This window comes from Lynx rufus, unplaced genomic scaffold (genome assembly GCF_022079265.1).
Source record: "Lynx rufus isolate CCGP_SWC_20201006 ecotype Redwood Valley unplaced genomic scaffold, mLynRuf1.p SCAF_15, whole genome shotgun sequence".
NCBI lineage: Eukaryota > Metazoa > Chordata > Mammalia > Carnivora > Felidae > Lynx > Lynx rufus.
The window spans coordinates 54,267,897-54,282,434 of record NW_025814829.1 but is presented as its reverse complement, the minus strand read 5'-3'; the positions used below and the strand labels follow the sequence as shown (position 1 = coordinate 54,282,434).

At 37.0% G+C, this 14,538-nt stretch overlaps 1 protein-coding gene across 2 annotated transcripts in view; it reads right to left on the bottom strand.

Annotated features, from left to right (window-relative positions):
* Positions 1-14,538, bottom strand: part of FMN2 (formin 2) — a 393,006-nt gene that overhangs the window by 259,202 nt on the left and 119,266 nt on the right. For both annotated transcript variants that reach the window (XM_047076425.1, XM_047076426.1), the window contains exon 4: positions 14,317-14,372. In XM_047076425.1, the coding sequence (XP_046932381.1) occupies positions 14,317-14,372 (56 nt within the window). The remainder of the gene's footprint in view (positions 1-14,316; positions 14,373-14,538) is intronic.

Sequence of the window (14,538 nt, the reverse complement as noted above, 5' to 3'; positions counted from 1 at the left end):
GGAAATTGAATGGGATGGATTAAGAAGATTAGCCAGAGTGGTAGAACTGCCTTTCAACCCTCTTGCTCTCCTAAAATTGCTCTCCCAGTAACCCCTCCTGTTCTTATTGCCTATAATTTTATACTCTCTCCCTTCCATTTTGTTTTCTCTGTTCCCTCCTTTGGATTTTTTTTGGGGGGGAGTAGGGTACCAAACCTACAGTAACTCCCAAGACTTTGTTCTTAACGCACTATCCTCTCTGTATATGTGAGGAGAGCACATAGAGTTTTATATCTTTAGTCTTCATCTCTATACTGATTATTGCAAAGTTTTTCTCTCCCAACAATACTTCACTTCCGTATCGTTAGCTAGCATTGCTTTTTGATCACCTGACATTTTCCTTAAATTTAAGGAATTTATTTTCCAAAGAAACATCTAGGCACAGTAGTATCTCTCAATCATTTTTCTAAGTCATTGGCTCATAATGTGTACCAGAATCACATGGAAGACCTATTAAAACACAAATTGCTAGTACCCACCCCCAGAGTCTCCAATTCAGTAGGTCTGGAGCAGGGCCTGGGAATTTGCATTTCTAATCAGTTCCCAGGTAATGCTGATGCTCCTGGTCCAGGGACCACACTTTGAGAACTATAGTCAATTTTTACCCTAGCTATGGTTACCAAATCCATTATTTCAACTTTGGCTGCTACTTTTCCTTTTATCAGATAAGTACCTTAGTTCAGATTCTCCTGACCTGACAATGCGGATACATTGAGAGTTTAATGACTGGTCCTCCTTCTTGGCTCTGAGAGGCATGTCACAGCCTTCTTGTGCTTGGGAACACTAGACAGAGGTGCAGCACTATGCCCAGGGAGGGGGGTGCTTTTTAAACAGTGATATCAACAAAAAGCATAATGAGGCAAAAAAAAAATATGGCACTAAATAGATTGCAAAAAGGATACTTGTTTGCAGCACAAGCTGAAACAAGAAGGCAGAGTGTCACCTTATTCCACCCGAGCGGGGCAAGTGCATGTAGGGTAACTCAAATTGTTCACCACTTTATGCATGTCTACAAATGAACGTGAAAGCCCTGTGAGTATTGATTTTAGGGCCACAGATATTGCAGATACGTATTCCGCAAATATAGAAGCCATGAATAATGAGAGTCAACTCAATTATGAAAGCAACTTTCAAAACCAGATATAACAACAATAATGACAAAAAAATAACAGCTAATATTTTGAGTGCCAGGAGCACATAAACTAATGCATTGAAGTTAATGCACTTAAATTAATGCATCTAAATGTCACAAAACCCCTATGATACAGAAGTTTAAAGATGAGGGGACTAAGGCACAGAGACTAAGGCACAGCAAAATACTTTGCTTAGGTTTGCAAGTTAAAAGAATAACTGGTATTTGTGCCCAGGGAAACTGATCCAAAGCCCACGTCTTCAACCACTATGTATGAACAGAGGCAAATTTTCTACCATTTGCCAATAAGCACCCTCCGCTCTAGTCAGTGTGGTCTCCTACTATTTAGCTATTCATCAAATATTTTCTGAGCTCCTAAAAAATGTCGGGTGCTATGTTTGATAGAGGAAAGACAAAGAATAAGGACAGTCTTAGCTTTAGGGAGCTCAACTGTCTATGAGACACGCATAAGTCAACCATTATGGAAAAATAAGACAGGTATGTGGTCCCAGAGTAGCGATGCCAAAATGACTCTCTAGATTGAAGTCTCGGAAAGTGTCTAAGTGGAAATAAAGTTTAACATGAGTTTAGATGAACAAATAAATAGAAATTAAGTAGAGTTTAAAGGCGGGGGAGGTTAGGAAGATAAAAGAAACATAAAAAGACAGATATGAAGGATCCTAAACTAGGCTATTTTTCAGAAAACGAGGGTATTTTTTAAGGCTGGAACAAACAAAATGTAGGAAACAGTGGGTGGTAAATCCAAAGACGGAGAATGGTAAGGAAAAGCCTGTCATGCAGTCTCGAGGGTCTGATTTTTTTTCTCAGATGTTAGGAGCAGTCACTGAATGAGTGTCAGCAGATATCAGATATAAGTAAATGTGGATTTGAGAAAGGTAACTCAAGGCCTTGTGGAGGAAAGATTGGAAAGGATTAAGAGTGGAAGTACAGAACCCTGTTGGGGACTATCACAACAATTCAGGTAAGACTAGGCCCCTGGCCAAAGAGGCCCAGGAGGTGGAAAAGCAAAGCTGGTTGCTTGAGGAATACACTGAGTCACCTCTCACATCACCTGGTCACCTGGTGCCTGTCATATCCTGCCCCACAAACCCCATCCCCTGACAAAATGCCACATTCACTTTCACTTGTGTGCCTTTATTGTCTTTTCTCATCTGAAATTCTTACTCTCCTTCCCTCCATCTGTTCAAAAACTATCACTTTCAGGACTTGATCTAAGTTTCACCCTTCCTAAGAAGCTGCCCTTAATTATAATTCCTCAAAAATATTCCTTTTTATTGTTTTAGTTCTGTAATACAATATATACCAAACACCTTGGCAGAATCATATTACATCTTGCAAATCATTTCATGTATATGGAAGAGCCTGGGACCTTATAACTGTTTACATTTCCTTCAATATCTACCACAAATACCTTGCCCACAGTACTTCAACAGATGTCCAATAAAGGATAAGCAACCTTTATAAGCTAAGAACTTTATGGGCTCAGCTATTCTTTCAGATGAGCTGCTTGACCTATTTGCCATTCTCCATAGGATATCAACCATGTTGTCCAACAAACGAGCTTTATACCATCTAACACTCAACAGAGCAAAGATACAACCTCATTTCACCTCTGACTGAGCCCTACTGCCCTAGAGAAAAGTGAAAACAAAGTGTGATATCTAATTCCTTCCTCACATTCTCATCTTAAATTTTAACCATTTTCCAGCTGCTAACTGCTTTTCATTCTTAAAATTAATAGAACAGTTTCTGTTTTTATTTCTAAAGTCAAAATGTCTAAATTTTTCTCTGAGCTAGTTGGGAGTTTCCACAAAATGAAAATATATTTTCCAGAAAAATCCTTTCTTCCCCTTAACATCTTGCCCAAATGTTACCCATTTTCAATGTCAGTGCCTCCACCCCCAGGCTGTCCTGCATCTCTTCCAGTCAGTCCCAACCACCTTCCACCTTGCCCCTCCCCTGGTCCACTGGGTCAAAGTGTCAAGCACCCAAGAATTATCATCACAGATGACTAGATGACCCATGTTTTCTCCCCTCAACCATCTCTCTCTCTCTCAACCATCTCCCTCTACGTCTTTCTCTCTCTCCTTTAACCCTTATTTTTCTTACTCTGCTTTATGTTTTAGTTATTTACTTGTCTTTTAAATCATGATTTTGTGGGTTGATAATAACCATAGAAATTCATATTACTTTTTGCCTTGGAGTTTAGAAGGAACTTACATTAAACAATTTTTCCAGCCCTTTGATATGTGTAATACATTCCAACAAAATTCAAGTGGCTTCTTGTTTTTATGTCTCCATCATTATCCTTTCAGAATCACATTCACCCACACCTTTCTTTTGATCTGACCAATGCTTCTTTTACTCTCTAAACGTTTCTAGCCAAGACACATGTGAGTAATCCCTCAAGAACCATCAACTAGGCTACCTCACATTACTCACATCTTTTTCCTTGATTTGTTCCCAAATAAAGATGTTTCTGAAATAATAAATTGTACTGAGTCGTTATTGTAGAAGAGCACTATAACAGATACTTTAAGGAGAACCAATGGAAAACAATATTTAATTCCTCAAATAAGTTTGCAATCAAATTAGGCATTGAGGGGACCAAGGAACACTGATCAGAGCAGGAACCTAAGAAAAGAGTTTTAAGCCAATTTCAAAGGAATTGAAAATGGACTGAAATAGGATTTTGCTGGTTTTCTCAAGTCAGAGCATTTTTCTGACTTTTGACTATTTGTTTGCATATAAACCATACAACATAAAGGGTAAGAGAGTGCTGATACTATTTAATTTCTTTTTATTTTCCAGGACTTGGTAAGAGACATGGCTATTCACTATTAACAAAAATTTTAATGAGTAGAGAGACTTAACTTTGAGTTGCCTGATATTATCAATTATTACCCAAAGCTAGAATTTTTAGAGATCAAATTGTATTCTATTTACCTTTAAACTAGCCCATTTGCATTAGAAAGATGTGATGAGTTTCAGGAAGATGTTTCAAAACACAATTTTATATGTTCAGTTGACCCTTTAACAGCACCAGAGTTAGAGGTACCAAACCCCCACACAGTAAAAATCCGTGTATTACTTTGACTCCCCCAAAACCTGTTGACTGGAAGCCTTAGTGATAACATAAACAGTCAATTAACACATATTTTGTATGTTATATGCTTTGCAGACTACATTATTACAATAAAGTAAGCTAGAAAAAAATATTACTAGCAAAATCATAAAGAAAAGATAATACATTTACAGTACTATATTTATGGGAACCAAATCCACATATAAATGAGCCTGCACAATTCAAACCCATGTAGTTCAAGGGTTGACTGTAATTTCAGAAGGAAAAAATAAGTCAAAAATTGGGTGGTAACCAGTTTTGTTATCATAAATTAATCTTTCATACAGGAACATTTTTTAGAGATTATAATTATCTGTTTTAGAATATAAAAGAGTTTATAGTTTAAATAGCATTTCACATACTAAAGAATATAAAACAGAATTGAAAGACAGTCTTATTTCAGCTTTATGAAATAATTCTTTAGACAGATTTTCAGAGCATATCACTTAAAAATAAATATCAATAAATGAGGTCCTAAAGAATGTAGTTTTATTTGAAAACTTTCTCTAATTCCATAGGGCCATCAATAAAAGCACTCAGGGAGAAAGCTATAGTTTTGTTTTGTTTTTTTTACATGAGTACCAGCTGTATTTGCTTTAAGCATCAAACTCTTGGGCAACACCATAGCCTTCACCTCCTTTTAGCTGAGAAAAGGCTTTATGAGTTATGTGGGGGGTTTTTTCCCAGGGATATGGAGCTCTCAGAATTATTAACTATAGGAAGAGAGTAAAAGTCAAAATTCATTCAATAAATTCCAGTGTGCTCAGATTGAGAGAACAGGTGCCTGAACTCACATCTGAAGAAAAATTTACAGGGTGCTTTCCAAACCTGCTCCACGCCTCTGACTAAGCAGTCCTAGTGATCTCGCGTTACAACCACAGAATAATGCAGGCAGCCTGGGATGGACCAGAAAGCCTATTGAGATCATCATTCATACAGAGCAAATGGACTTAAAACCTCTCATTTCCTTCAGCAGCGGGTAACATACAGAGATACAGAACTGCCATCTAGTGACTAAGTAGAAAAAAGCAAAGTGCTTTACTTGAAAATAAAATTGTAAGGGTTTTTTTTGTTGTTGTTGCTCTTTCGCGGTTTTTGTTTGTTTTTTGTTTTGTTGTTGTTTTTGTTGTTTTAAGAGTTGTGAAATGCTGGGGTGCCTGGGGGGCTCAGTCAGTTGAGCATCTGACTCTGGATATAGACTCAGGTCATGATGTCATGGTTTGTGAGATTGAGGCCAGCATCATGTTCTGTGATGACAGTGCAGGGCCTGCTTGGGATTCTCTCTCTCCCTCTCTCTGCCTCTCCTCTGCTCACGCTCTTTCTCTCAAAATAAATAAACATTCTAAAAAAATTAAAAAATAAGAGTAGTGAAATACTAAAGTTAGCAAAAAAAAAAAAAAAAAAAAAGTGGCACAATTTAACACACCAAAGTTATACCAAAACTTAAAAATGTATGGGGAAACTAAGGAGACTCTATATGTGCCTTTGAAACATATCTTGATATTTGACTCTTATAAATGATATATTGTAGATATAATAGAATAACTTAAAATAAACTTATCTAACAATGTCATGATTTTGGCACAAATGGTATTAAATAGCCATAGGGCAATTGCTCATGTAAAAGTATAATTTTTATCACAGTGCAGCAAATATGAGGTATAAAATCAAACAGACCTATATATTCAAATCCTGGCTCTTAAACCTTTATCAATTTGTGACTCTAAGTAAGTTAACTCCTATAAACATCTTTTTTCTCTATCAGTTAAATGAATTAAAATAGTTACTTTAAAGGACTATTTTAAGAATTGCATAAGATCATGCAGTAAAAGTGTATATGCATAGTAGATTGGTAATTAATTCTAGTTTTTTTTATCATTTTGATGACCATTTACTTTAAGCACTTATGAAATACACACATATTATCTAAGAAAAGAACCAGTCCATAAGTAAACTTATGACAAAGAAAGTAAACAATCATTTTTGAGGAATTAACCTCAGTTTCTCCCAAATACTGCTTCCTCTCAATTAATTTATTGTATTTTCTGGCTTATAGAGAGTTCACTGGCAATAAGGAAAGCAGATATGAAATTTAAGTTAATCTATTTCACCCCTGAATTTCCAAAGCTGTAACATCAGGCATTTGTAAAACACCCAGTGCATTGGGTTTCCTGCTTCTTACAATATATTGTACCATGGTTCACAGCTCAAGAAAAATAGAAAAATCACTATAATTTTACATACGTGAATTGATACTTGAATCTTAACACACACAGCAATGTTGCATGTTTATCATTTTTATAGTATAAATTATGTTTTGTTGAGGCTTTCTTTGGCATTATCATATGTAATAAAAATTCAATAGTATATGCCCTGGAAATAATAATTTAGAAAAATCTAACATATTATCAGATTACAACTTAGTCATGCCTCAAAAAAATAAAAAATAAAAAATAAAAGAAGCTGTAGAAAATGAGAGGATATTTTCAGGGCACTATTTTTCTTAATTATTTTTGAATTTATCTCTCTGCCTCTTTTTATCTTTCTTCATCTCAATCACTGTTGGCTAATCATTACACAATTTATTAAATAACCATCAGCTCAGAACACCATCCCTCTCCAAAAGCCCTGGCCTTGTGTAGGTCTCTGCTCTGACAAAAAGCTGAAAAAACATGTTTTGTGACACTATCCTGAAGAGTATCATTAGTCTTGGAGCACCTGGGTGGCTCAGTCAGTTAAGCATCTGACTTCAGCTCAGGTCTGGATCTCATGGTCTGTGAGTTCGAGCCCCGTGTCAGGCCCTGTGCTGACTGCTCAGAGCCTGGAGCCTGCTTCAGATTCTGTGTCTCCCTCTCTCTCTGCCTCTCCCCAGCTCATACTCTGTCTCTCTCTTTCAAACATAAATAACATTACAAACTTAAAAAGAAAAAAAGAGTATCTTTAGTCTTACAACAATGGCCAATGTAGCTACATTTTTTAATTATTACTATTTGTTTAGTTGAAGTATAGTTGACATATTAGTTTCAGATAGGTAAAATAGGTGAAGGGGATTAAGAGGTACAAATAAAATAAATAATAATAAGTAAGTCACAGGAATGAAAAGTACACTGTAGGTCTCAATAATATTGTAGTAACTTCATAGCTGTATTTTTTTAAAGCATGAGTAAATTGTAGTTCTTGAACATTGTTATGTTCTCATTGCTCCTCCAGAGGGAGCACAACCTTCATGTATGATTCAGGACTCTGCTTTTCAAAAGGGATGTCAATTTTAACTTGGAAAAGCTCTCAAAAATCATCAAATTCTTTAATTTGACAGAGAAAAACACCATGTCCCAGAAATCCTAGTATGCTGTTACACACTAACCAGAAACAGAACTGGGCCTTGAACCTGGATGAGAATCTTCTCACCTTCCACTAGGCTGTGCTGGAGGATAGAGTCTTCTTACTGATAACATCTAGAACTCAGTTATTTTCAAAAGACTAGTTGGAAGAAAGTATAAATACATTTTTAAAAACTGGTTTTGTATCCAAAAGAGCAATTGCTATCTACAATTACTATTCTATATGTTTCCTTTCTTGCAGTCTTTTTTTCTTTAATAGTGTTTTGATTTCAAAAAACAAAAAACAAAAACAAAATTTGGCTTCTTTAGTGAAAGAAAAATGGTTTCTGTGGGAATTAAACAGGCACTAACTAATGTTTCATCCACCAAAGTAACTTAAAAATATGATTTGACTTTAGAAAACCTCTGGCGAGTTCTTCAAACTCGCATCCATGTAACTATTAGTCCAGCCAGGCACATCTCCATGTGACACCTGGAATGGAAACTGTCCTGCTGGACCCAGCTTCTGTCAGACCCAACTCTTTGGCTAGATACAGAATGATGCAGCTTCTAAAAAGCTTGTACTCCGTTCCACTTCAAGGTTGATTTTTTTTTCAAAGCCTAAATGGAAGACAACATCCCCTTCCACATGATTATATTTCCCTGAAGACTTAGAGAAATAAGGATGGCCTCAGCTAGCTGGCAGATGAAAAAGAAAATCAGAACCTGTCACAATTTTAAGACAAGTAAGAAAGTAAGAAAGAAAGGGAGGAGGATTCAACATCCTAATAAGATCTTCTTACTTCATATAAATAAATGGAACAAAATAGAGAAGCCAGAAGTGGACCCACAAATGTATGTTCAACTAATCTTTGACAAAGCAGGAAAGAGTATCCAATGGAAAAAAAACAGTCTCTTCAATAAATGGTGCTGGAATAACTGGACGGCAACATGCAGAAGAATGAAACTGGACAGTTTCTTATACCATACACAAAAATAAACTCAAAATGGATGAAAGACCTACATGTGAGACAGGAAACCATCAAAATCCTACAGGAGAAAACAGGCAAAACCTCTTTGATCTTGCTGCAGTAACTTCTTACTAGACGTGACTCTGGAGGTATGGGAAACAAAAGCAAATATGAACTACTGGGACCTCATCAAGATAAAAAGCTTCTTCTGCACAGAAGGAAACAATCAACAAAACGAAAAGGCAACCAATAGAATGGGAGAAGATATTTGCAAATAACATATTGAATAAAGGGTTAGTATCAAATATGTATAAAGAACTTATCAAATTCAACACCCCAAAAAACAAATATTCCAGTGAAGAAATGGGCAAAAGACATGAATAGACACTTTTCCAAAGAAGACATCCAGATGGCTAACAGACACATGAAAACATACTCAACAATAAAGGTCTTCCCAAACGAAAACTGAAGGAATTCATCACCACTAAACCAGCCCTACAAGAGATCCTAAGGGGGATCCTGTGAGACAAAGTACCAGAGACATCGTTACAAGCATAAATCATACAGACATCACAATGACTCTAAACCCATATCTTTCTATAATAACACTGAATGTAAATGGACTAAATGTGCCAACCAAAAGTCATAGGGTGTCAGAATGGATAAAAAAACAAGGCCCATCTATTTGCTGTCTACAAGAGACTCATTTTAGACCTGAGGACACTTTCAGATTGAAAGTGAGGAGATGGAAAACTATCTATCATGCTACTGGAAGTCAAAAGAGAGCTGGAGTAGCCATACTTATATCAGACAAACTAGACTTTAAATTAAAGGCTGTAACAAGAGATAAAGAAGGGCGTTATATAATAATTACAGGCTCTATCCATCAAGAAGAACTAACAATTATAAATGTCTATGCACCGAATACGGGAACCCCAAATATATAAAACAATTACTCACAAACATAAGCAACCTTATCGATGAGAACGTGGTAATTGCAGGACTTTAATACCCCACTGACAACAATGGATAGATCATCGAGACACATGGTCAATAAAGAAACAAGGGCCCTGAATGATACATTGGATCAGATGGACTTGACAGATATATTTAGAAATCTGCATCCCAAAGCAACAGAATATACTTTCTTCTCAAGTGCACATGGAACATCCTCCAAGATAGATCACATACTGGGTCACAAAACAGCCCTTCATAAATATACAAGAATTGAGATCATACCATGCATACTTTTGGACCACAATGCCATGAAGCTTGAAATCAACCACAGGAAAAAGCCTGGAAAACCTCCAAAAGCATGGAGGTTAAAGAACACCCTACTAAAGAATGAATGGGTCAACCAGTCAATTAGAGAAGATATTAAAAAATATATGGGGGGGGGGCCTGTGTGGTTCAGTTGGTTGGGTGACCAACTTCGGCTCAGGTCATGATCTCATGGTCCGTGAGTTCGAGCCCCGCGTTGGGCTCTGTGCTGACAGCTCAGAGCCTGGAGCCTGTTTCAGATTCTGTGTCTTCCTCTCTCTCTGACCTTACCCCATTCATGCTCTGTCTCTCTGTCTCTAAAATGAATAAATGTTAAAAAAAAATTTAAAGAAAATATATGGAAACAAATGAAAATGAAAATACAACAATCCAAACGCTTTGGGATGCAGCAAAGGCAGTCCTGAGAGGAAAATACATTGCAATCCAGGCCTATCTCAAGAAACAAGAAAAATCCCAAATACAAAATCTAACAGCACACCTAAAGGAAATAGAAGCAGAACAGCAAAGAGAGCCTAAACCCAGCAGAGGAAGAGAAATAATAAAGATCAGAGGAGAAATAAACAATATAGAATCTAAAAAACTGTAGAGCAGATCAATGAAACCAAGAGTTGGTTTTTTGAAAAAATAAACAAAATTGATAAGCCTCTAGCCAGGCTTCTCAAAAAGAAAAGGGAGATGACCCAAATAGATAAAATCATGAATGAAAATGGAAATATTACAACCAATCCCTCAGAAATACAAGCAATTATCAGGGAATACTATGAAAAATTATATGCCAACAAACTGGACAACCTGGAAGAAATGGACAAATTCCTAAACACCCACACACTTCTAAAACTCAAACAGGAAGAAATAGAAAATTTGAACAGACCCATAACTAGTGATGAAATTGAATCACTTATCAAAAATCTCCCAACAAATAAGAGTCCAGGACCATATGGCTTCCCTGGGGAATTCTACCAAACATATAAAGCAAAGGTAATACTTTTCCTTCTCAAGCTGTTCCAAAAAATAGAACAGGAAGGAAAACTTCCAGACTCATTCTATGAAGCCAGCATTACTTTGATTCCTAAACCAGAGACCCAGCAAAAAAAGAGAACTACAGGCCAATATCCCTGATGAATATGGATGCAAAAATTCTCAATAAGATACTAGCAAATCGAATTCAACAGCTTATAAAAAGAATTATTCACCATGATCAAGTGGGATTGATTCCTGGGATGCAGGGCAGATTCACCATTCGCAAATCAATCAACGTGATACATCACATTAATAAAAGAAAAGAACCATATGATCCTGTTAATCAATGCAGAAAAAGCACTTCACAAAATTCAGCATCCTTTCTTAATAAAAACCCTTGAGAAAGTCGGGATAGAAGGAACATAACTTAACATCATAAAAGCCACTTATGAAAAACCCACAGCTAATATCATCCTCAATGGGGAAAAACTGAGAGCTTTCCCCCTGAGATCAGGAACACGACAGGGATGTCCACTCTCACCACTGTTGTTTAACATAGTGTTGGACGTGCTAGCCATCAGCAATCAGACAACAAAAGGAAATAAAAGGCATCAAAATTGGCAAAGATGAAGTCAAGCTTTCACTTTTTGCAGATGACATGATATTATACATGGAAAATCCGGTAGACTCCACCAGAAGTCTGCTAGAACTGATAGATGAAGTCAGCAAAGTCGCAGGATACAAAATCAATGTACAGAAATCAGTTGCATTCTTATACATGAATAATGAAGCAACAGAAAGACAAATAAAGAAACTGATCCCATTCACAATTGCACCAAGAAGCATAAAATACCTAGGAATAAATCTAACCAAAGATGTAAAACATCTGTATGCTGAAAACTATAGAAAGCTTATGAAGGAAATTGAAGAAGATACAAAGAAATGGAAAAACATCCCATGCTCATGGACTGGAAAAATAAATATTGTTAAAATGTCAATACTACCCAAAGCTATTTACACATTCAATGCAATCCCAATCAAAATTGCACCAGCATTCTACTCGAAGCTAGAACAAACAATCCTAAAATTTGTATGGAACCACAAAAGGCCCTGGATAGCCAAAGTAATTTTGAAGAAGAAGACCAAAGCAGGAGGCATCACAATCCCAGACTTTAGCCTCTACTACAAAGCTGTAATCATCAAGACAGCATGGTATTGGCACAAAAGCAGACACATAGACCAATGGAATAGAATAGAAACCTCAGAAATAGACCCACAAACGTATGGCCAACTCATCTTTGACAAAGCAGGAAAGAATATCCATTGGAAAAAAAGACAGTCTCTGTAACAAATGGTGCTGGGAGAACTGGAAAGCAACACGCAGAAGATTGAAACTAGACCACTTTCTTACACCATTCACAAAAATAAACTCAAAATGTGTAAAGGACCTGAATGTGAGACAGGAAACCATCAAAACCCTAAAGGAGAAAGCAGGAAAAGACCTCTCTGACCTCAGCCGCAGCAATTTCTTACTCAACACATCCCCAAAGACAAGGGAATTAAAAGCAAAAATGAACTATTGGGACCTCATGAAGATAAAAAGCTTCTGCACAGCAAAGGAAACAATCAACAAAACTAAAAGGCAACCAACGGAATGGGAAAAGATATTTGCAAATGACATATCAGACAAAGGACTAGTATCCAAAATCTATAAAGAGCTCACCAAACTCCACACCCGAAAAACAAATAATCCAGTGAAGAAATGGGCAGAAAACACGAATAGACACTTCTCTAAAGAAGACTTCCAGATGGCCAACAGGCACATGAAAAGATGCTCAACATCACTCCTCATCAGGGAAATACCAATCAAAACCACACTCAGATATCACCTCCACCAGTCAGAGTGGCCAAAATGAACAAATCAGGAGACTATAGATGCTGGAGAGGATGTGGAGAAATGGGAACCCTCTTGCACTGTTGGTGGGAATGCAAACTGGTGCAGCCACTCTGGAAAACAGTGTGGAGGTTCCTCAAAAATTAAAAACAGATCTACCCTATGACCCAGCAGTAGCACTGCTAGGAATTTACCCAAGGGATACAGGAGTACTGATGCATAGGGGCACTTGTACCCCAACGTTTATAGCAGCACTCTCAACAATAGCCAAATTGTGGAAAAAGCCTAAATGTCCATCAACTGATGAATGGATAAAGAAATTGTGGTTTATATACACGATGGAGCACTACATGGCAATGAGAAAGAATGTACATGGCCCTTTGTAGCAACGTGGATGGAACTGGAGAGTGTGATGCTAAGTGAAATAAGTCATACAGAGAAAGACAGATACCATATGTGTTCACTCTTATGTGGATCCTGAGAAACTTAACAGAAACCCATGGGGGAGGGGAAGGGAAAAAAAAAAAGAGGTTAGAGTGGAAGAGAGCGAAAGCATAAGAGACTCTTAAAAACTGAGAACAAACTGAGGGTTGATGGGGGGGGTAGGAGGGAGGGAAGTGTAGGTGATGGGCATTGAAGAAGGCATCTTTTGGGATGAGCACTGGGTGTTGTATGGAAACCAATTTGACAATAAATTTCATATATTAAAAAAAAAAGAAAAGAAAAGATACTCAACATCACTCATCATCAGGGAAATACAAATCAAACCACAGTGAGATACCACCTGTCAGAATGGCTAACATTAACAACTCAGGTAACAACAGATGTCAGAGAGGATGTGATGTAAGGAGAATCCTTTTGCAATGTTGGCTGGAATGCAAACTGGTGCAGCCACTCTGGAAAACATGAAGTTTCCTCAAAAAATTAAAAATAGAACTACCCTATGACCCAGCAATTGCACTATTAGGTATTTATCCAAAGGACACAAAAATGCTGATTCAAAGGGACACACGCATGCCAATGTTTATGGCAGCTCTTTCAGCAATAGCCAAATTATGGAGAAAGCCCAAATGTCCATTGACTGATGAATGGATAAAGAATATGTGGCGCACACACACACACACACACACACACACACAATGGACTATTACTCAGTGATCCAAAAAGAATGAAATCTTGCATTTGCAACAGCGTGGATGGAAATAGAGGGTATTATGCTAAGTGAAGTAAGTCAGAGAAAGACAAATACCATATCATTCCACTCATGTGTAATTTAAGAAACAAAACAGATAAATAGGGGAAGGGAAAGAAAAATAAGATAAAACAGAGAGTGAGACAAGCCATAGGAGACTCTTAAATATAGATAACAAACTGAGGGTAGTTGGAGAGGAGGTGGGGAGGGGAATAGGCTAAAGGGGTGATGGGTAGTAAGGAGGGCACTTGTTGGGTATGAGCAGTGGGTGTTTTATGTAAGTGATGAAGCACTGGCTTCTACTCCTGAAACCAATACTACATTATATGTTAACTAACTAAAATTTAAATGAGTAAATTGTAAAAAAAAAAGATCTTCTTACCTGCTGAACAGCATCTGAACATTTTTTTGGAGTTTCCAAAACAGCAGACTGAGATTCTGGTTTGAAAAAGAAAAAGAGTCAGTATCTTAAAGAAGAAATTTCCCAATTCCTCAATCAGAAAACAAAACTAACTAAAGCATATCTTTAACCAGAAGTACCAAAAACATCCAGTTTATCTTCCAATTATACTTCTGTATTATAAAGACATGACTACTTTTCAGC